Here is a 22,372-nt window from a genome sequence, read left to right as displayed (position 1 = left end):
CGTGTCTCGCTGATTGAACTATACATTAGGCAGGGCCAGCTCAGTCTTTCTTACAGGGAAATTAGCCAGTGATGGCCTTTTTTCACATATTTTTTTCTACATTACAGATTTGGAGCCTTCTTTTTACTCAGTTTGATATTATTATTTATTTTTCATCATTTAAGAGTAAATCTGTTTTGGGTTTTTTTTTTCCAAATGTATTCGATTCTTTAATGATCATTTTCGAACCCTACAGAGTCTAGTCCGCACGAATATTAAGAAATGGTTCAAATTGAACACGGATAACAAATATAAATTGACATTCATTGTGACGTCATGTAAGTGGATCAGTGGATTACGGGCAAGTAAATTCCTGCTCACGACTACCGGTTTATTAACTTTACTTGTATTACGTTTGCTCTAACAGCATTAAAGATTAAGCTAATAATCCGCTTTGTAAATCATATTTTTTCTGTAATTATTACATGTTTAATATCGTTCTCGTTGGTAAGAATACACATTACCAGGGGTTTTAGGGCAGTAGCACCCTGCAATACCCTCATACCCAGAAAACATTCTGAGCTCCTAGAAAAGAGGGAGGAAAGAGGGCCACAGGGGGCTGGGGCCCAAGAGGAACTGTCCAGACTTGGGTTGCTTGGAATTGCACCGTGGGATCAGGACACAGCCCTTTGATTCAATATTCAGGCTACACTAAAGCCGTCTTATTTATTTTGGCGCCATTATGAAAGAAATGGTTGCTAAGCGACAGCATCTGACAGGAAAGCAACATGCAGCCCTCCTTTAACTTCACTCACAGCTTACTACTAGACGAAGCGTGAAGGCGGAAGAGGCGGTGCAGGCTCTAAGGGCGGAAGTGCTCAGCTCGGGCTCTGTGTGGCGGAAATGACGACAGAGTGTCAACATGCAAGATGGCAGCTCATCACAGGCAGAACACGGCCGGGCGCAGGAAAGTTCAGGTGATGAGCAGGGCGGGTGAAGCCGCGGTTGCTGCCGGGATGTGCGGTGAGCGGGTTACCGGCGCCTGCAGGAGGGGGCATCACCGCAAAGCCCTCCCGGGCCCGGCTGTCGGGGGGTGGGGTTTAGACTCCTGTGTGAGGCCGGGGCTTTCTGCACATGGTAGTGAGGGCAGATTGGGGCTAATGCCCAATGTCACTGTCTCCTGGGAGACCCCTGTGCCTGCCAGTAAAGCAGCGAGGGATTCCCTGAACCCCGGGCACCTGTTATTCACCCAATTGTCACTGGGGCAAAACAAGAGTGGGGTACTTAATACATAAACAGGAGAGGGGTGTATGAACCCCAGAAACCTGCACCCACTTACTGCCACCGGATACAGTCGGGCATTGACACAAGTCATAGTCTGGGTTACCATTGGAGTGCATGTGTATATATAATACATATATATATATATATATATACTGGTGTATATGTGTATGAATCGATGCATTGGATTTACATTAAACCGGCTCATTTTGGTTAGACTTTGGCAGGTGGATCCTTCCAAGATTTTATTTTACTAGCAAATCTCCCAATTATCAGTTCAGAGAGGCGATACTTTTTGTTTATAACCCTGTGAGCTCCAGCATTTCCGCCACCCAATGGATTTCATATTTTTTTAATTACTCATTAAGGCTGTCCCTCTACTGTGAGAAAACATTAAAATGAGTTATAAAAATGTATTGTGAGGCCCCTGCTTGCTGGTGACAATCATTTTATAGGAACTGAATTTATTCTGAGCTATTCTGTTTGGTTTATAGGAAAATATAAGTAGATTTTTAGCGCGTAAACATTTGAAAGCCATAGATTTTGTTGATTCGCCTGCCTTGCTGTGCAGCAGCGTTTATGTGTTTGGGTGCGTATTTTTATTAATGAACTCCTGCACAACGCCACAAAATAGCTTTGTGCAAAAAAAATATTTTTATTGCTTACCGTTTATTACGTTTTATTTGAAAATGTGCTCAGAGGAGCAGTCAATAAAGGAGGAAATATAATCAACTAAATAACTTTTATTAAATTAATAATAAAAAAAAAAAATCTTAATTTGTATATGGGGGGGGCAATCTGCTCGCTTGCAAGTCAAGGTATTTCGTAGAAAGCCCCTGTATCTGTAGGAACCAATAATAGCGCCACCTCCATGCTGCGTAAATCACAAAAAAGTATTAGAGTGCCAGCCGATTCCGTACGTCTCACACGACGATCGGAGAATAATAATGTAACGATATTATTAAAATTAACAATAATATCACCAAACGTTCAATCTAAAAAAAAATGTAAGCGTATACCGGGCAGCAAAAATGTATAAAAAATTTCTTATTGCTTGCCTTGTATAATGTTGTGATGGTATATAATTTCAAAGGCCATTAAAAATATTGACATTTCTCTAGATTCATTTTATATATATATTTATTTTTTTCACGCGTTTTGTGTTCTGTTTCTGCCCGGCAGACGGCTTTCCAACATAAAACGAATAATTTCATGATCTAGTCCTGCATCCCCCCCCCCCCCCCCCGCAGTGTTGGATTGTAGTCTGATTTATTTATGAGACACGAAAGCGGTAAATGCCGCTGTGCGATTATTAGGTTGAACGCGTAGTATTGTGAGCTGAGTATCAGCTCTGTGCTCCGGGAAACCTCACACCTTAATGCATTACTGTAGTGTAAGTAAAGTGAAACGTCTTCATAAATCATCCTTTCTATCGGACGCTACGGCTTTTTGCTCAGCTCATTTGCGGTTTGTACTTTTACGTTTCGGCCCTGTAGGCTTGCTTACGCGTGACCCTTTCAGTGCCAGAAGCACTGGCCTCGCGGGCAGAGAGCGGTCACCCTGCGTAGGAAGGACGTTTTCCTGCAGTGTGTTTTGGGCTGACGTTGGCTGATTGCCTGCGGTTCTTGCTTTCTCTGCCTTGACGTTGAGGAGCAGGTTGAGACCAAGTTCCTGGTAATACATTGACTTTTACAGCATTTATTCTCGGTAGCAGCTGCCGTTACACCAACTCGTAAAACACTTCTAGCACTAAGTCAGCGTTAGAGACATCATTCCTGGTCCTATTGAACGGCCAAATCCTTCCCGGAAATAATTCTTAAAGTAAAAACGTGCCTCTCTTTTACTGCTTCACACTCTTAATGGGAAGCAGAAAACGGCCTTTATAGATTGTCGCCATAGAAACAGCACAATGTCAGCAAGTCTATGCAGTCTTCTATATGCCCTAAACAGGTTTCACAGAATTGTAGATCTTGAATCATCTGATGTTTTCCATAACTTTTCTGTACAGCTCTGGTGTGGTTAGAGTTAACTTGATGAGCTTTTTATCCCCCCCCCAACACCCCCCTCCAGGGGTACATTTTTTTGCTATCTGCGGACCCCCCCCCCCCCCAGCTGTCAGGAAAGCGCTTCCATTGGAATCCATGCTCTCCGCACAATGGGAGCGGGGTCTTGTTAGACCCTCGTCAATAGTCACCTGGCGGTAAGTACATTATGTGCCAAGAAATGTCTGCGCAGGAAAGCAAAGGGGGCAAACATACGCCGGTTACCGCCAAATCCCCCTATGTGTCTGTGAGGGGGACGCCTTATAAATTTAAAGGGACCTCTCAGCTATCATTTGCATTAAAGTGCATATGACGGCTGGAGCGTCCCTATAAGTAAACGTTATTAAAAGCAAGGTTTGCCGAAATCATTGCCTTAAAAGACAGGAGTTGCTTAGAAAAAAAAAAAGCCCATTTACCCCCCGATACTTGACTCTGCCGCCGCCGATGCGTTAGCCGGTGTCTGGCCGTACCGGCACCTGTACACGCAAAGGGTGGTTTTAGTTAAATGAATGTGGTTATGGCAGCTCCCCTTTAAAGCGATGAGCATAGCGCTTCCGGAGAGCAGGTCATGTTTATTTTTTCCCCGGTTTCTTCGGTGAGTCCCCGACGGTGCAAGGCAGCAGGTGTGCGGAGACACCGAGCCCCTGCCTTACCGATAACAACTGCCCCCCCAGCCCCCAGCCCCGGTCTGCATTACGATAAAGATCTGTAGAGGCATTAAGTGAGTTCAAGACAAACGTCAAAGAAAACAAGTAATGATTGGCTGATGCTGTACAGTCCTGGGGACCGGCAGATCTGTGATACGGCGGCGATGCTGCGTAATAATCTTCGCAAATCGTATTCTGAGCCACGCGGCGTCCGGACTCTGCATGTTTTCTTGCGTTTTGGGTAGATTAACCAATGTTTAAACTTGTATTATCTGCACCAGAATCTCCTTCCAAACACGTAAACCAATGTTTTAATAGCGATCTTATCGTCATGGAAACCAGAGGAATGTCCGGCTCCAGGAGTTAAGAGTTTTCTTTTGTATTTTTTAGCACCGAAACGGCATTTTATACATTCTTTCTTCGTCGGCTTCCCGTACGTGTCTTGCAGGTCTCTTATGTGATTAGAGATGAGGTGGAAAAGTATAACCGCAATGGCGTGAATGCGCTGCAGCTTGATCCTGCGCTAAACAGGCTCTTCACGGCCGGACGGGACTCCATCATCCGGATATGGAGCGTCAATCAACACAAGGTAAGGTTCTGAAACCCGACTAAAACTCTGGGCTGCGTTCGGATTTCTGTTTTTGTGTCTCCTGTAATGATGCGCGCCTTACAGTTAGAGGATCTAGCTGTAAATGCTGTATATATATAAAAATACTGCTGCTCAAAAGTTTGGGGTCACTGGGGTTTTGGAAGAAAAGCAGATTTTGGTTTATTCATTCAAGTAGATCCAAGATCCAGCGCAGGCGGGGTTAATGTTGTAAATGACTGTTGTAGCTGGAAATGGTTTTTTAATGTAATCTCTTCATAGGCGTACAGAGACCCTTTATCACTCCCATCACTCCTGGGTTCCAACGGCCCTTTATCACTCCCATCACTCCTGGGTTCCAATGGCCCTTTATCACTCCCATCACTCCTGGGTTCCAGTGGCCCTTTATCACTCCCATCACTCCTGCGTTCCAATGGCCCTTTATCACTCCCATCACTCCTGCGTTCCAATGGCCCTTTATCACTCCCATCACTCCTGCGTTCCAATGGCCCTTTATCACTCCCATCACTCCTGTGTTCCAATGGCCCTTTATCCCTCACATCACTCCTGTGTTCCAATGGCCCTTTATCACTCCCATCACTCCTGTGTTGCAATGGCCCTTTATCACTCCCATCACTCCTGTGTTGCAATGGCCCTTTATCACTCCCATCACTCCTGTGTTCCAATGGCCCTTTATCACTCCCATCACTCCTGTGTTCCAATGGCCCTTTATCCCTCCCATCACTCCTGTGTTCCAATGGCCCTTTATCCCTCCCATCACTCCTGTGTTGCAATGGCCCTTTATCACTCCCATCACTCCTGTGTTGCAATGGCCCTTTATCACTCCCATCACTCCTGTGTTGCAATGGCCCTTTATCATTCCCATCTCTCCTGTGTTCCAATGGCACGTTGTGTTCGCCGATCCAGGCTTGACTATTGCTTGGTGTGGAGGGCATGCGCACCCCGTGCTTACCGCATAACGCTATAACTGTGTGGCGTGATTTTGTACATCATTTTTTCCATGACATTTCAACTCCAGAATTTCAGTCCGATTTATACATTGGAACAAGTACAGTCTTCCTACTTGTTCTGGTTCATAACAGGCGAGACACACCGCATGGACTACCCGGTAGCATCGTATTCAGTCCGTTTGTCCGTGGTACGAGGAGCTGGTCTTTGACCCTGTGCTAATAATCCACACTCTCCGTCATGGGTCTTCCGCAAATTCTTAATTTACCGAAAATAGAATAAATAAGATTTCTTTTACAGAATAACGTTATATTTTTGGAAATAAATATGCGATGGCTCTGTGTTCTCACTACGCAGAAAGTATATAAAACTCAATTCCTCGTTATTTGCTTTATTTCCTTTAGCGCATTTTTTGTAATTTTTTTTTATGAAAGGTGAACATTGCGTTTAGCGATAAATCGACCCAAAGCATTTTGATGGCGCAGGAATCCCGTAAATGTGTTTATCTGCTTTCATTTTCCGTTTAAAAAACAGTCAGCAAAATGTTTGCTAAAAGCTGCCGTTCTGGGAAGTAATCCTTTACATTTAATGCGTAACGTAACAGCTAGTAACTCCGCAGAAGCCTTAAAGCGGATCTCTCCTGCACGTGAAATATATCAGACGTTTACAGGTTAAAATAAGATATACACACGTGTATACCATGGAAGCAGTCTTGTAATTATTCCTCCCCAATGAGTTATCTCTTTTATATTGTTAAGTTGCTGATCGTTTCCAGCAGCCTAATGTAAGGGTGGGAAGAACGGAGAGAACTTTAGGACCGGAGATCTTTAGATAACGCTATTTATGCCATATTGAGACCCAAATCTTGGCTTCCCCGAGGGAAAATAGTCCCTAACTTTGAAAGTATGCGTCTCCAAAACAATTCTCCTTTTTAACAAACAATAACAAGCAATGTATACGCTAAATCATGTTCGTTATAAGAGCATCTGGAGACGTTACGTGCCTTTGTGTGATTTATTGTCTGTTTTTATCTTTCGTTTTAGCAAGACCCGTATATCGCGTCTATGGAGCATCACACGGACTGGGTGAACGACATCGTCCTCTGCTGCAACGGTAAAACTTGTAAGTATTTCGGTTTCGTTTTTTGTTTTTTTTTTAGACTGATTTATTATTTCACATATTTAGGGGAGGAAATAGACATCTCTTTAAAAAGCCATATAGACATATTTATAAATGTAGTTTAATTCTGTGTAGGATTTATTTACATACGTGGATGGAAAAGTCTTCTAACTTTCTTGAATATTCTTAACGTGATCTGCCAACGCATCCGCGTTTGGCAGTGGATTCCGTATCTTAACTGCCTTCTCTGTAAGGGATTTAGATATGAAATCCTGTCCAATGTAACATTAAACCATCCCGCTGTGTGGGTTACCTATGAAGTATTGCCCTGGGGTATTTTATATATTTAACCTAATGCTTTAGTGTTGGGGTCTCTGGTCTGTATTGATATCTTGTGCCTTATTTCCAGTTATCCAGTGCTTCAGAGAACCAAATCATAATGTTATTACTGTTGTGGCTGAGGATCATGGGAGTTGTGGTTCAACTTCTGTTAGAGTGTAACCCTCAGATTGTATGTAGGGACCACAGTTTTGCCTTGGATTAAATGCTTGTTTTTTATTTTTTTGTTTCAGAAATGTTTAGTTATCTTAACATGTTGCTTGATGCCTTTTGCAGTAATATCTGCGTCTTCTGATACAACCGTTAAAGTATGGAACGCGCACAAAGGATTTTGCATGTCCACCTTAAGAACACACAAGGTAAGAATGTTTACCTGTAACCAGGTTGGTAACAGATGTCGGTCGTTAGATTGTGAACGGGCAAGAGATTCAAATAATCTTTCCTTAAAGGGACAGTTTAATGTCCCGGCAGCCCGCTAGGCAATAATGTATATTAAAGTATTCTGTGAGTAACCCCAAACCTTCCGAAAGAGAAATAAGAAGATAAAAATAAAGCTCTTAGGTGACACAGAAGTCGCAGTCCTTCTGCAGCCGCTGCCGTCTTACTCAATAATCCGACTGTTCTTGCCATTGATTGGCTGCTTGAAGCTGTCAATCAGTGGCAGAAAAGCGTCAGCAATTTCCCCAAACGCGCCCTGGGGTCTGAATAGACCCCCTGACCACAGTATTCACTGGAGCTGGCTGGAGACGACTATATAACGTCCAAGGTATTTAGCTGAGTGGTGGAGAAAGGGAAACTACGGAATCATCCATCCATCTCCAACACAGACCACGCAGCTATCACATTCATTAAAGCGCAGATGATGGCTGGCGTGTCCATTTAAATCCTTCTTGACTTCAAAAGGCGATCAGATTTCTCCTTGGATCAAGAAGCTCTCAAATATTAATGTTTATTCTATAATTTATAGCCCTGTGTGTTCTGTTTTTACCCTTTTTGAAGGCATCCGGTGTATCTGATAAAACCCCCTCACTCAGCAGTGGATTCCATACCTTTACTGCCCTCACTGTAAAGAATCCCTTCCTTTGTTGTGTATGAAATCTTCGCTCTTCCCTTCTCAGAGGACGACCTCTCGTTCTTTGTACATTTGTTAATGAGTGGCTCTTTTTATCGGCCCCGCACATATTTATACAGCGTCATAATATCCCCTCTGAGATGCCGTGTGTCTAGCGTATATATAGATGCGACCTGTTTAGTCTGTCATCATAATTAAGATCTTCCAAATCACAGATACCTTGCTGTTCTTCTAGCAGAGGCAAAAGAAGACATAATTCGTTTGAAGACCTCGTTACGCTTTATTTTTCGGTCGTGATTGTAGCGCTCACGTTGTCTTCTTTTTATGTTCCCTAGGATTATGTGAAAGCGTTAGCCTATGCAAAGGATAAAGAGCTTGTAGCATCCGCGGGGCTGGACAGGCAGATCTTCCTGTGGGATGTGAACACCCTGACCGCACTGACTGCTTCCAACAACACGGTGACCAGTATGTAATGGCTTCGGCGGCCGGTTCGCAGCGTGTGATGTGCTTTGGTCGCAGGACCTTGCATTAGGGTCCTTGGTCTTTGGCTAAAGGTTATATTTTCCTGACATCGTCTCAATGCTGTTTGTTTTTTTTTGTTAGCTTCCTCTCTGAGTGGAAACAAAGATTCCATCTACAGTCTTGCCATGAATCAAATGGGGACAGTAATTGTATCTGGCTCAACAGAAAAGGTAACGTAGTACACAGGTAGGATCCTGTAACCAGAGACCGCTGTTTTTTAACCCCTTAATGACAATTGCCGGTCCTGGCACGGCACGGAAAAGCATGTGCTTTACGACAATTGACGTGCCAGGACCGGCACGTCTTTAAACGGGTGCAGAAAGCGATCTACTATCGCTTTCTGCACCCAAAAAGCGTTGCTGAATGCCTCGACCTCGAGGCATTCAGCAACGCCGCGATCGGCACGAAGGGGCCATCTCTGGCCCCTCCACGGGGCGTCAACATCCGCCATACTTTGTATGGCGGCGGACGCCCGTTTTAAAAGCGTTTAGGAGGCGATCGACGATCGCCTCCTAAACTTAAATGGTGTCGCTGGAATGCCTCGATCAGGAGGCATCCAGCGACACCAAACACTAACCTTTTGATGGGCTGTGACCGCTCCGGAGAGCGGTCACAGCCGCAGCTGCCGGCAATCTTCGCCATCAAGGAAGATGGCCGCCGTCCTGTAACAGGAACCACAAATTTTAAAAGTTCGCTAGATGGTCCAGACCATCTAGAGAACTTTGGCTCCACTTGCAGGTTGAATACAGGTACTGCATTCACCATGCAAGTCAATGGAGCCCAGCTTTCTAATCACAGTGTGATTAGTAAAAATAAATTAAAAAATAAAATAAAATTAATAATAATTAGAAAAAAATAGTAAAAAAACAGTAAAATGTAAAAATCATTTCCCACTGATGTCACTATCAGGGGAACCTCCAAGTTGAAAAAAAAGTTAAATTTTTTTTTAAAAAAAATAATAAAAAAAAAATATATATATATATAAAAAATATATTTTTGTGAGCAAGTCCTAAAATTAGCATATTAGCTTAAAACAATTCTCGCATGGAAAGAGTTAAAATACTGGCATATTAAATGCCCGTGGGGTGTCTACTTTTAAAAAATGTATGATTTGATGGGGTAAATTGAATGGGCCAGGTTCAACAACGTCCCAATTAACACGGGGGGAAGGATGGCCACACATCTAATTTCCAATTAGAAAAATGCACACGTACCAAATGTGGCCTTTTAGTTCCCCCAAAAAATGACACACCCATGCATGTGGGGTATCACTGCACTCAGGAGATGTTGCTGAACACATATTGGGGTGTCGTGTGACAGCGGCATATACCAGGAGCTGTAAATTCATACATAAAGTAGGTGTGTGTGGGGAAAAATACACACACAAAAATATTACTGCAAACTTTGAAAAAATGCTGGTGGTAAAATATGTGCATGCAAAGAGTTAAAATACCAGCATTTAAAATACCCTGTGGTGTCTAGTTTTGAAAAATATATGGTTTTGTTGGGCACACTGAAATGGCCCGGCTCAAAGATGTACCAAATAGGGCATGGGCAGTGGATCCCAAATGCCAAAGTTCAACATTGAAAAAAGCGCATGCCCCAAATGTGGCCCTTTTGCCCCAAAACAGCCAGGCAAAATCATTCATGTGAGGTATCGCTGTACTCAGGAGATGTTGCTGAACACATATTGGGGTGTTTTGTGATAGTGACATATACGAGAACATTTTAATTCATACCTGAATTAAAATGTGTGTGGAAAACCAAATGCAAAAAAATGACTACCACAAAGTTTGACAAAGACTGGTGGTAGATATGGTGCATGGAAAGAGTTAAAATACTAGCATTTGAAATACCCTGGGGTGTCTAGTTTTCAAAAATATATGGGTTTATTGGGCACACTGAAATGGCCCGGCTCATCAAAGATGTACCAAATAGGGCATGGGCAGTGGATCCCCAAATGCCAAAGTTCAACATTGAAAAATGCGCATGCCCCAAATGTGGCCCTTTTGCCCCCAAACAGCCAGGCAAAATCATTCATGTGGGGTATCGCTGCGCTCAGGAGATGTTGCTGAACACATATTGGGGTGTTTTGTGATAGTGACATAAACTAGAACATTTTAATTCATACCTGAAGTAAAATGTGTATGACAAAACAAATGCAAAAAAATTACTACCATAAAGTTTGACAAAGACTGGTGGTAGATATGGTGCATGGAAAGAGTTAAAATACTAGCATTTGGAATACCCTGGGCTGTCTAGTTTTCAAAAATATATGACTTGATGGGGTAAATTGCATTGGCCGGGTTCAAAGATACCCGAAATGGCACATGGGGGGAAGAATTACCAGATTTGGAAAAAATGGCTTTGAAATAGCAAAACGCTACCTGTACTTATTGCCCCATAATGGGTAGAAAAAAGCAAAAAAACATAAAAACATTGGGTATTTCTAAACTCAGGACAAATAGTAGAATCTATTTAGCAGGTTTTTTCATTACCTTTTATAGATGAGTAAAAGATTTTTCAACTAAAAGTTAGAAACAGTCATTTTTTTCTAAATTTTTCACCATATTTTATAATTTTTTTAATAGTAAATAATATGATACAATCAAAACAATGTCATCTAAAGAAAGCCCTTCTTGTCCTGAAAAAAACAATATCTAATGTGTGTGGGTTCAGTAAACGGGAAAGAAGAAAATTACAGCTAAACACAAGCAGCGCAGAAATGTTAAAAAGGCCATTGTCACAAAGGGTACAAAAAGTAAAATCAGCCTTTGTCTCGAAGGGGTTAATGTGTGTGTCCCCCAAACAGAAATGGCAAAAGTAGTCGTAGGTGTCCGTCCGTGAAGGGGGACCTCCTACCTACACAGTTTTAAAAATCGTACAGATCTGGTAATCATGTTTTATGTCTGGACATTTATTCAAATCTGGGTTTTCACCAAATTCTATTTGGCCTTTGTCTTCCAAAGTAATCTGGGAAGTCAAACCAGCGACATTATTTACAAGGCATGTTTTTTCCCAGATTGGTTTTATTTAAACTCTTCTTTTAGTGATTCCTCACTCTACATGTTTTTTGTTTTTGTGTTATAGGTTTTAAGAGTCTGGGATCCAAGGACTTGTGCTAAACTGATGAAACTCAAAGGCCACACCGACAACGTGAAAGCTCTGCTTTTAAACAGGGACGGCACTCAGGTAACGAGACACTGACAGAGCTTCCAGCCAGCCTAAAAAGTTAATACACAAAGGCAAATTACTACTAAAAAAAGCAATCTATCCCCAGTCTTACATTCTAAAGCAGGGGTTCTCAAACTGCGGCCCTCCAGCTGCTGCAGGACTACATCTCCCATACTCCTCAGCCAGCCCCTTAGCTGAAGGAGCATTATGGGAGATGTAGTCCTGCAGCAGCTGGAGGGCCGCAGTTTGAGAACCCCTGTTCTAAACTATCATAAACGTTTACACACGACGACTCCATGTTACATAGGCTTGGTTCCAGACCCAGAGTTGGGGTCTGTAGCTTTTCTGTACAATGAAATCATCAAAATATCACCATATTACCCAGGTTTAATGCATATTTTTATTATTTATTTTTACCAAATTGCAAATGGAATCAAGACATTGAGACCGTCTCTTTTGATATCAATTTATTGTGACATTTCATGCTAATAGCAAAGAATACGGTCCTCCTTGCAACCCCCTATATATAGTTTATCAGCGTTGGATCTATCCTGTTGCATTTTTAACTCAAATCTCATTTTCAGTGTCTTTCAGGCAGCTCCGACGGGACAATCCGTCTGTGGTCTCTGGGCCAGCAGAGGTGTATCGCGACCTACAGAGTGCATGATGAAGGTGTTTGGGCTCTCCAGGTCAACGAGGGCTTTACTCACGTCTACTCGGGAGGAAGAGACAGGAAAATATATTGTACGGACCTGAGGAATCCTGACATTCGATTGCTCATCTGTGAAGAAAAAGCACCAGTTCTAAAAGTGAGATTCATTTACAGTTTCTTTCAATCCTTTATGCTATGAATGCCAAATTTCCTCTGCTTACAGACCATTGTGTTTAATGTAATAAACATTGGACCCGATAACACCTTAGTTACCCCTGTACACAATCTACCTAAACCGTTCTCTTAAAAATCAATCTAATATGATGTGGGCTGTTAGCTGCCTATTGTAAATCCTTTCACGTGGACGTTAGTGAAATAAAGAAAATATAACATAGCATACACTCTGCATGTAATAAAAATCATGTCTGCATGTTCTAGGAAGGATACTATAATATATACCTCACATGGAAAATATTCCAGATAAAACATATATTAAACAACCAAACTCTCTTGCTGCTGTATGACATTTGGGTTACATACAGCTAACCCCACTGCCTGTGTTTAATTTCAGATGGAACTTGACCGGTCTGTGGATCCTCCTTTGGCTTTGTGGGTTTCAACAACAAAATCTTCTGTGAATAAATGGGTAAGGGGCTTTTTTGCTTTATGTACCTTTTTGTCTTTTTCCTTTTTCTCTTCCGTCTTTACGTGTTTGGATCATTGATTGGATCGGTGACTCTCAATCCGCAGTAACTTTCAGGTCGTAGGCGTTTGTCGGTGTGTCCTGCACGTTTTACCCTTTTTGTGTTTCGATACTGAAAATTACACTACAGGCAGAATAGGAAAACCCGTTTGTTTCATTATTTACTATACGGATGAGGCTTTACCCTTATGAGACAAGGCTGGTCTTTGATGTCTTCCAATGCTTTACTTGAGCTCCCATTGACCTCATCAAACATTAATCATGACATGATTTTCTTGTAGCCTATCAAAGGTATTCTGAACTATCGCACATCTGGAGACTATGAAAATGACTGCAGCACACCGATGAGTCCCCTCTGCTCACAGCCGGACCAAGTCATCAAAGGTGATTGCCAATAATGTTTTGCGTGTGAAAACAGCATGGATGGCTAAAATCTTTGGTCATTGCAAGCTATCCATGGATGCCCAGCCCCTATCCGTGGATGCCCAGCCCCTATCCGTGGATGCCCAGCCCCTTATCCGTGGATGCCCAGCCCCTATCCGTGGATGCCCAGCCCCTATCCGTGGATGCCCAGCCCCTATCCGTGGATGCCCAGCCCCTTATCCGTGGATGCCCAGCCCCTTATCCGTGGATGCCCAGCCCCTTATCCGTGGATGCCCAGCCCCTTATCCGTGGATGCCCAGCCCCTTATCCGTGGATGCCCAGCCCCTTATCCGTGGATGCCCAGCCCCTTATCCGTGGATGCCCAGCCCCTTATCCGTGGATGCCCAGCCCCTTATCCGTGGATGCCCAGCCCCTTATCCGTGGATGCCCAGCCCCTTATCCGTGGATGCCCAGCCCCTTATCCGTGGATGCCCAGCCCCTTATCCGTGGATGCCCAGCCCCTTATCCGTGGATGCCCAGCCCCTTATCCGTGGATGCCCAGCCCCTTATCCGTGGATGCCCAGCCCCTTATCCGTGGATGCCCAGCCCCTTATCCGTGGATGCCCAGCCCCTTATCCGTGGATGCCCAGCCCCTTATCCGTGGATGCCCAGCCCCTTATCCGTGGATGCCCAGCCCCTTATCCGTGGATGCCCAGCCCCTTATCCGTGGATGCCCAGCCCCTTATCCGTGGATGCCCAGCCCCTTATCCGTGGATGCTCAGCCCCTTATCCGTGGATGCCCAGCCCCTTATCCGTGGATGCCCAGCCCCTTATCCGTGGATGCCCAGCCCCTTATCCATGGATGCCCATGCATTTTAACTGCTCCGCAGTAACGGTGAAACATTATTTGTGAAATTCTCTGGAAATGAATCAAAACTCATAAGGCAAAAATTTAAGGCTCTTATTGTCTCCTAACGACTCATTATATGCAGTTATTTCCAGGGCTGATGTTAGATTTAATTCCCTCCCAACCTTCCTGCTTATGTATAATTGCAGAGGACTACATGACCGCTAAACACACACTATTACTCAAGTTTATTTCCGTGTGCTTAGTGAGCATTTTATAAACCTAGTTAACTTGACATATAAACTGCAAAAATCCTAAGTAAATGTCCAATTTGTGCTCTGATACTTTAAAAAGAATAATTTTATATGTGGGCTATTCCCGTAATCCGCAGATCTAGGTGAGCAAGACGCGATGTGTTCTGTACAGTAGTACATAACCTTTAACCGTAAGCAACAGGGAAACTTTGGCGAAAGCACAGAAAATGAATGCTATGGCTACATTTAGCAGCAATTGATTGGCTGCGTTTGGGTTGTCTGCCCTTTCAGAAATACATACTTCTATGGGTGATTCATGAGATTTTCGTACTTTAAAGTCTCGCAGATTTTTTTTTCTGTAATACATGTAAAATATGGGATTTATTTTTTTTATTTTTTTTTAAAGAAAATAGTTATTGTGATAGTTTTGTATACTAGTGTACTAATAAATCAGTTAAGGAATCCTTATTTTAAACAGCTATTTAATAAATGTTGGACAAACATGGCGGAAAAAGAAGCACCGGCCTTTTGGTCATAAAACTGTTTTTCAGTTTGCCCTTTAGCCCTCTGGCACTGATACTATGAATGTATATGAAAGTGCGAAACCTGCCACCGCCAGCCCCCCACCCTGCCTGTCGCACTATTTCACACGATCGGGGTGGAATAACTAAATGCCTGGGGTAGTTTTTATTTCACAACAATAAATTGCTGAACAAACATTTTTAAAGGCCATGAGTTGCCCTGCAATTGTGAGTGTTCATCATTTCTCTTTCCTCTAGGGGGCGCTAGCATTATCCAGTGCAGCATACTTAATGACAAGCGCCACATCCTTACCAAAGACACGAACAATAACGTTGCTTACTGGGACGTTCTGAAGGTAAGTTACGAGAAGATCAGCGGCCGCTTCCGACGCTCTGTTATTCCCGACAACCAAGCAGGATCCATGATAACGTTTCACGTTCTGTATCCTCATCGCGTGTTAATGGAACGTATTCCAAATGCGGTGGGCACGAAAGGATAAACCCCGAACCTAAAAACACTACGTAGTAGTTAGAATCTGGTGGCTCGTGGTACCTGCTGGTTAGGCAAATGTGTGAATACCCGCGTGGACACAGTATACCTTGTTACGGACATCTTTACATTCAGATATCTTACTTTGTAGCAAATGTTGCACCTACCTATTATCTGTACGGACTAGCGATGAATTGCGAAAGTCCGTGCCAAGACCGGTCGCACTCGTAACAAATGTTTAATCCCCATACGTCTTTCTTTTGCAGGCGTGCAAAGTTGAAGATCTGGGCAAAGTAGATTTTGACGAAGAAATTAAGAAAAGGTTTAAGATGGTTTATGTTCCAAACTGGTTTTCTGTAGACCTCAAGACTGGGGTAAGCGTTATCACATTTTCCTCATTATTAATAACGTGTGTGATTGGCTGACGATCTATCGCTCTATGGTGCACTTGATTATTGAAAGCTCAAATTTAAGGGACGCTCCAGCCATCCTATGTACGTTAATTCACGTGATAGCAGCGCGGTCCCTTTAAATGTTCCTTTCATCCGTATTCTGCAAAATTCTCCCGTGTTTATACCGGCCCGTACCCCCCCCAGCTTAATGCCTCTGCAGAAATCCCACCGTAGATGATATTTGGCTTTAACTAAAAGGGAACAGACACATCCGATGTGAATTGGCAGGAGAAAATAATAATAAAAAAAAAAAAGGATATGAAGAAAATTGCACGTTTTACATTTTGCATTATTTTTTTATTTTTTTTTTATTTTACTTAAAACGTATAATTGTATAAAAGCTCCATGTATGGGGTCTGGCTTTGGAACAGTTGCTAAATGTAATTTGTAAGCCAAAAGTTAATATTTATCGAGCAGATACTATGACTGGGAAGCAATGTTTGTTCGAAATTAATTGATCTCCGCAGGGATCTGTACTGAGCGGAATAGGAATCTGAGGAAAGTAACCTCACCTGTTGCTTCACAGTCTCCGTTCGCAGCACTACTCTGAATGATTAGAATTCATTAAAGCCCCGTCTGTTCTGGATTTGAAGCTCACGGCGATACCCTCTTTTGATTAACAGATGCTGACGATTACTTTGGACGAAAGTGACTGCTTTGCAGCGTGGGTGTCTGCGAAGGACGCCGGCTTTAGCAGCCCCGATGGATCCGATCCAAAATGTGAGGTTTGAGGTCCCGCCGTATTGTCCCGGTGATGGAGCTGCCTTCATAGGACATAGAGGGGGGTCTCTTTACTAAAGGGACAGTTTGCAAGCTTTTTAACTTCACTATACGTTATGAAGGTACAGCCCCAGTGAGCTTCTGCTAATGTATAGCTAGATCCGTGAGAGTCTTCAGTCTCCTCGCCCTTTGAATGATGTGTTATACAGGGCCAGCTCAACCATTCTTGCAGGGTAAACCTGTTGGCCGTTCATAATAAATAGTGAAATAAGAGGCTTAAAAGCACAATTCTGCTGCAAACTCTCCGTTTAGTCAATAGACCCCAAAGAGTCAGAATTCATTAAGTCAATAATTGAGCAGTAGACTTCTTAGCATTTGCTTGAAAAGAGAAGTCTGTAATAAGGTGAATAACGTGGTAGAATTCTATTTTATCCGAGGTCCTATTAAATCTTTACACAGATAACATGCTATTCCTGTGTCCGCACTCGCAATCACATGCGAACACGGCATGGGAAGACTTCATGTTATGTCACCCTGAATAGCACCAAGTCTGTAAAGTGTAGCAAAATAGACTGTGTTGTGTGCTTCTCAAAAACATGTACTTTTGGCCAATCCTTGTGGGTTTTGTGACTGTATGTAGCGACTAAGGAGGGAAATTGCAGGTAAAATACATACTAGTAGTTTGCATGTTCCGAAAGAGGTGAAGGCAATGAAGATGTTTCTAGGGACCGGTTTGTAAGTGGAGACGGCCCTAAAATCCTTCGTTTAACCTTAATTTAGGTGCGCGTCTGCCTGATTTCTGAAACTTACAGGGAATGTTTCCTTATGGAAATTGTATAATAATCTGACCGATTGTCTTCTCAGTGAACCTCGGGGGTCTTTTACTGCAAGCGTTGCTTGAGTTTTGGCCAAGAACACACGTAAATCCTATGGAAGAAGAGGAGAACGAAGTAAATCACGGTGAGAATTCTTGTGGGTTTGTTTTGTTTTTTTTTTGTTTGTTTTTTTTTTACTTGTTCTTCACTGATGGCTTTACACACACATTGTGTTTCTGGTGTTTGTGGCTGGTTTCCATGGCAATGGCCCCAAATCACTAAGTGAAATAGCATTAGATACAGTTAAATGCCTAAAGCATCCTCTTTCTGGTCCTGAAGCTGTTTGCTCCCCTGTTGCCTAAAAAAAGACTCTTTAATACCCAGTTGGTGGCTTCAGGCAATATGTACTTTAAGCGGTTTGTATATTTCTCTACCTTTTTTGGTAAATGGCTCATCAAATAAGTTGTTTTTACGGTCCACAAACGCAGGTAGTATCGTGGTCCACCATTGCACTGATTTTGTGTTCTAGATGCATTTAAACAAATCAAGCAAATGTATAGAGCAACAGAAGATACAACACTTGTGGGATATGTCTGCTTTACACCCTTCCTCCCCATACGCAAATACATTCCCATTTAAGAAAGTGGCTGGTTTTCATATTAAACAGCAGATGAAGATCAAAGACATGGACAGAATGGTACATTTTGTAGAACTCCAGCGTGGTAGATAACTGGTCATAGGGGCCAATACAGCATACGGCTCCTGAATCTAAGACGAGACCAACAACTGATTAAGATTTGAGTCTTTACAGCAGGAGAAACGGGCGACTAGACGGGGGCCGAATGGTTTTTATGTGACACCAGATGATATGCTTATATGTAGCACCATTCTAAATGGTAACCTCCACGGTTTCATTTAATACAATCTTTTTTTCTAATTTATTATGCAGTGGCCAATGGAGAAACTGAAACCAGGATACAGAAAGGCAATGGCTATTTCCAAGTGCCGCCGCACACACCGGTCATTTTTGGGGAAGCCGGGGGCCGCACACTGTTCAGGTAACGGAAGTACATGACGCTTGTCTGTTTTTGCATAATTCAGTATAATTTTCAAACTCTTCAATCAGCATGTTGAATTTTTTTTTATTATTTTGTAACTTAAAGAGCCTCCTAGTGCTTGGACTGGAGGGGCGCCTGGTGCCTTGGTTGTAATTGTTCTAGATTGTAAGCTCCTTTGAGCAGTCCAAATTGTTATACTTGTTACGCACTACTTGTTATGTCCTGTTTACCTCTTGTACGATGCTACAGAATATAAAGGTGCTGTATAGATCAATATTTTTTTTTTCTTCATAGTTAGAAATGGTGTGAGAGGGTGCGGGATGTCCGGTGGCTTTACAGGCAGCTTACTGACACCAGCCTTCATCAGTCACTCAGCATGGTGTCTGTCATGGAGGACTTTACATTTCAACCTTTAACTGCACCACAGTCTACTCCGTTTTCATTCCCCTATTTATACACTTAAATTAGTTTGTTTTTTTTCTCAAGGCCTCTGTACGACTAGAAGAGATTCCATTAAAAATCAGCCGTTTCCAGCTACAATAATCATTTATTACATTAACCCCGTCTGCGCTGGATTTCTGACCCATTTTATTTTAATGCACTAAATTTACTTCTGCTTGTGTCGTTTCAGGTTGCTGTGCAGAGATTCGGGGGGGGAGACCGAGTCTATGCTCCTCAATGAAACCGTACCGCAGTGGGTGATAGACATCACTGTGGATGTATGTTTCTTTTCCGTTCCTCTGAATATTGATGTTTAGCAGATGCGGTGCCGTTTAACAAAAACCCTCATATAGATCCGACAGAGCATTATGATATAGCCTAAAACTTAAAGTAACAAAATTAACGAAAACATTTTAAAGCCGTCTGGAGATATTTGGTCTAGTCTGCCATTTTCTCCTTATGGTCTCAGGAGCCGTATGCCCATTCCATGCATGTTTAAATCCCTCGCTGTATTGCCCTCTACCACTTCTGCTGGGAGGCTGTTTCACTTCCTTACACTATGTCTAGAATGCCACTGGTTAATGCCTGTGTGTGAGTGGCGTGTGAGGTCGTGTCTTTCAATTTCAAGTATTATGACATTTCTTTTTCATTAGCGTGATTTTTTATTTTTGTAGAAAAATATGCCGAAATTCAACAAAATTCCATTCTACCTCCAACCGCATTCGTCATCCGGTGCAAAAACTCTAAAAAAGTAAGTCATTGGAAAGAAGGGTCTTTGGAGAACTTAACGTGGACCAATTTGTGGTATTTGAAGCCTTTTTGGGGAAGCTGAGTGAGTGAGTTAACCGTAGATGAATTGAATTCAGCCTCTTTATATTACCGGTATCGTAGTTAGTCGTGTTTTGTTATTTTTACGGAAACTGACTCAACAAATGCGAGAGAAAATCTTCTTTTAAGCCAACGACAATAAGCTTTAGTTCCTTTTATCATGTAGTTTTTTTTAATATATATATTTACGTTTTTGTCTCACTTCTTCCATATCTCGATAAAACCTCAGTATTGTTACTAGAACGTCCCTCAGTGGATATTTTGTTGCCGTTTATCCAGGGACCGGCTGTCGGCGAGCGACATGCTACAAGTCAGGAAGGTGATGGAACACGTGTATGAGAAAATTATCAACGTGGACACCGAATCTCAAACAACCAGTTCCTCCAATAATGAAAAGCCAGGGGAACAAGAAAAAGAGGAAGATATCGCTGTGTTGGCGGAAGAGAGGATTGAGCTGTTATGTCAGGACCAGGTAAGTAGCGCTTCATTGTCTTCATTCCCCGTTCTACTCCTTCATTCATCTTTTGACAGCGGGTCACACTCCCCATGGACCATGATGGCCACCAACTCATCCTGGTCTTCTCTCACCTCCGTTCTCAAACACTCGCTTTTCTATGTCTGACCACCACTTGCTGACCTACACCCCTGCACTTCCAACTACCCCTCCACAAACCTACAGCAACTTCAGTGTCTTTAACCCCCCTAACCCTAAAGTTTTGCCCTGGCACAGCCAACCCCTAGTTCCAGATGAAGCTGCTCCTGCCGTTGTGGGCCACCCTGGGTGGATTTGATTAAAATCAAGTCGACTTAAATCACTCGTCATTAAGACTCAATTTAAATCATGAGTTTTAAATGTAAAGACTCATTCCTGGTGGTTGTTACAATCTTAATATCTGCAACCAGGTGAAGATTTCATATTTTAAAATAACAATCTGTCAGATCAGTAAAACTCTATCGGAAGTGATTTTAGTTGAGTAGGTTAATCACTCAGACTGGAGAACGTATTAAAGTTGTTTTAATTAACTAATACAATAACATTATATAGCGTACATATTCTTGTATATGCTTAAATGCTTTATCCGAGGACTTTAGATGCTCTGCTAATTCGTGTTCTGTTCTTGTATCGGTGCTTCTCACCATTCTGCCTTCCAAATTTTCTGCCCAAGACCTTGTCAACCATTTCTTAAAATAAAATAGCATCATCTCTGTTGACCTCTTATGCTCTATAACTCATGACAAACCCCGTAGAGGTACAGGCTCACAATGCATTGTTTTTAATGGGTTAAAGGTCAACCCATTGTCCTTAAGTTCTTAATTTTTCATCATTGTTGAGAATTCCACAGTATACCCAACAGCCCGACTTGGCTTCCTCTTTGTTACACTTCTGGTCGTTTGCCAAATCCAGCTCATTTGGTTTTAAATCCGTATAATAATAATACGCGTAAACACGGAAATGTCTTCGTTTTCTGCAGATTCTGGACCCCAACATGGACCTTCGAACAGTAAAACACTTCATTTGGAAGAGCGGCGGAGATCTCACGCTCCATTACCGTCAGAAGTCGACGTGAAGCCGTCGGAGAAGTCGCGTTACTGCTGCGGCGTAAAAGAATAGTACTGTATAGATACCTGCTGAACTCTTACGTGAAGAGACTTGTTCGTCGAGCCAGTACGGACCTCCACGTGTACGTCTATCCACGCTTACTGTAATCGATTAACACAATAGCCCTGGCTTCGGTCACTTTGGCGTGCGTATGGAATGACTAAGATGGAGCCTGTTGGGGGGGTTTTTTTTTGTGTAATGTACAGAGTCCTAGATAAACAAGCACTGTCTGATGCTTCCGTCACTACGCTCTTCTATTACCCTATGGAACGTTTTCCATCTTTTTATGATTCAGTGGTTTGGCCTTAAAACTTCAGCGTTTTTCATTGGCCAACCTACACCCCCACCCCACCCCCATCCATGTGCAAGTACATTCCATTCTCCTAGGACATTCAAAATCATGATAGGCCAGTAGTGGAAGAAACCATTTTTCACCATGAAAGCTGCGCGTCTTCTGTTTTCTTTCGTAATTGTTTTTTTTTTTTTGTTTGTTTGTTGTAGTAAAATTGTTTCAATTTGTTCAGATAGAGCGGCTCAATGTTCTTGTGGAACAAACCAAGCAAAAGAACGACAAAATCTGTGTGCCCCCTCCGATGCTGTGCATCTGATTAAGCTGAACCCCCTTCGCCACGTAGAAAATGTGTTAGAATGGCGCGTCGCTAAAAATTCTATTTAATTCTAAAACTGATTATCTAACAAATAGATGTTTTCTGCACAACAGCGCAGAGATTATGTCTTTGTGGAACTGTCTCTAGGCAGCGAATAAATCTAATATTACGTATCTATATTAGCGCTTATATTTCGTATATGATTTGTGCTGTTTTTTGGTGTTTGGAAGAAGTACATTTTTTGCCAGTGGGAGGTGTTTATGAAGTTTATTTCTTCATTGGATGCGAGG

The 22,372-nt window shown here is 42.5% G+C and overlaps 1 protein-coding gene across 4 annotated transcripts; it reads left to right on the top strand.

Moving 5' to 3' along the window:
- Window positions 1-884: 884 nt before the first annotated feature.
- LOC149278874 (WD repeat-containing protein 48) lies at window positions 885-21,442 on the top strand. Of its 4 annotated transcripts, none has more exons than XM_089501654.1 (19): window positions 885-956; window positions 4,398-4,538; window positions 6,548-6,626; window positions 7,239-7,321; window positions 8,370-8,499; window positions 8,638-8,726; window positions 11,647-11,748; window positions 12,315-12,539; window positions 12,954-13,028; window positions 13,367-13,469; window positions 15,329-15,426; window positions 15,827-15,934; window positions 16,636-16,732; window positions 17,597-17,692; window positions 18,497-18,605; window positions 19,237-19,324; window positions 19,721-19,797; window positions 20,154-20,346; window positions 21,347-21,442. In XM_089501654.1, the coding sequence occupies exons 1-19, from the start codon at window positions 909-911 to the stop codon at window positions 21,440-21,442; spliced, it is 2,037 nt and encodes a 678-aa protein (XP_089357780.1). In that variant the 5' UTR covers window positions 885-908. The 4 variants fall into 4 exon arrangements, with proteins under 4 accessions (XP_089357780.1, XP_089357776.1, XP_089357778.1 ...); XM_089501650.1 differs by having other exon boundaries at window positions 909-956; window positions 6,548-6,638; window positions 7,272-7,321; XM_089501652.1 differs by lacking the exon at window positions 885-956 and having other exon boundaries at window positions 4,517-4,538; window positions 6,552-6,626.
- The last annotated feature ends 930 nt before the right edge of the window (window positions 21,443-22,372 follow it).

This window comes from Sceloporus occidentalis, unplaced genomic scaffold (assembly GCF_023333645.1).
Source record: "Sceloporus occidentalis isolate IW3139 unplaced genomic scaffold, rSceOcc1.0.p SCAF_178, whole genome shotgun sequence".
In the NCBI taxonomy this organism is placed as follows: Eukaryota; Metazoa; Chordata; class Lepidosauria; order Squamata; family Phrynosomatidae; genus Sceloporus; species Sceloporus occidentalis.
Note: the sequence above shows the minus strand (reverse complement) of the source record. Positions and strands in the feature narration are given on the sequence as shown.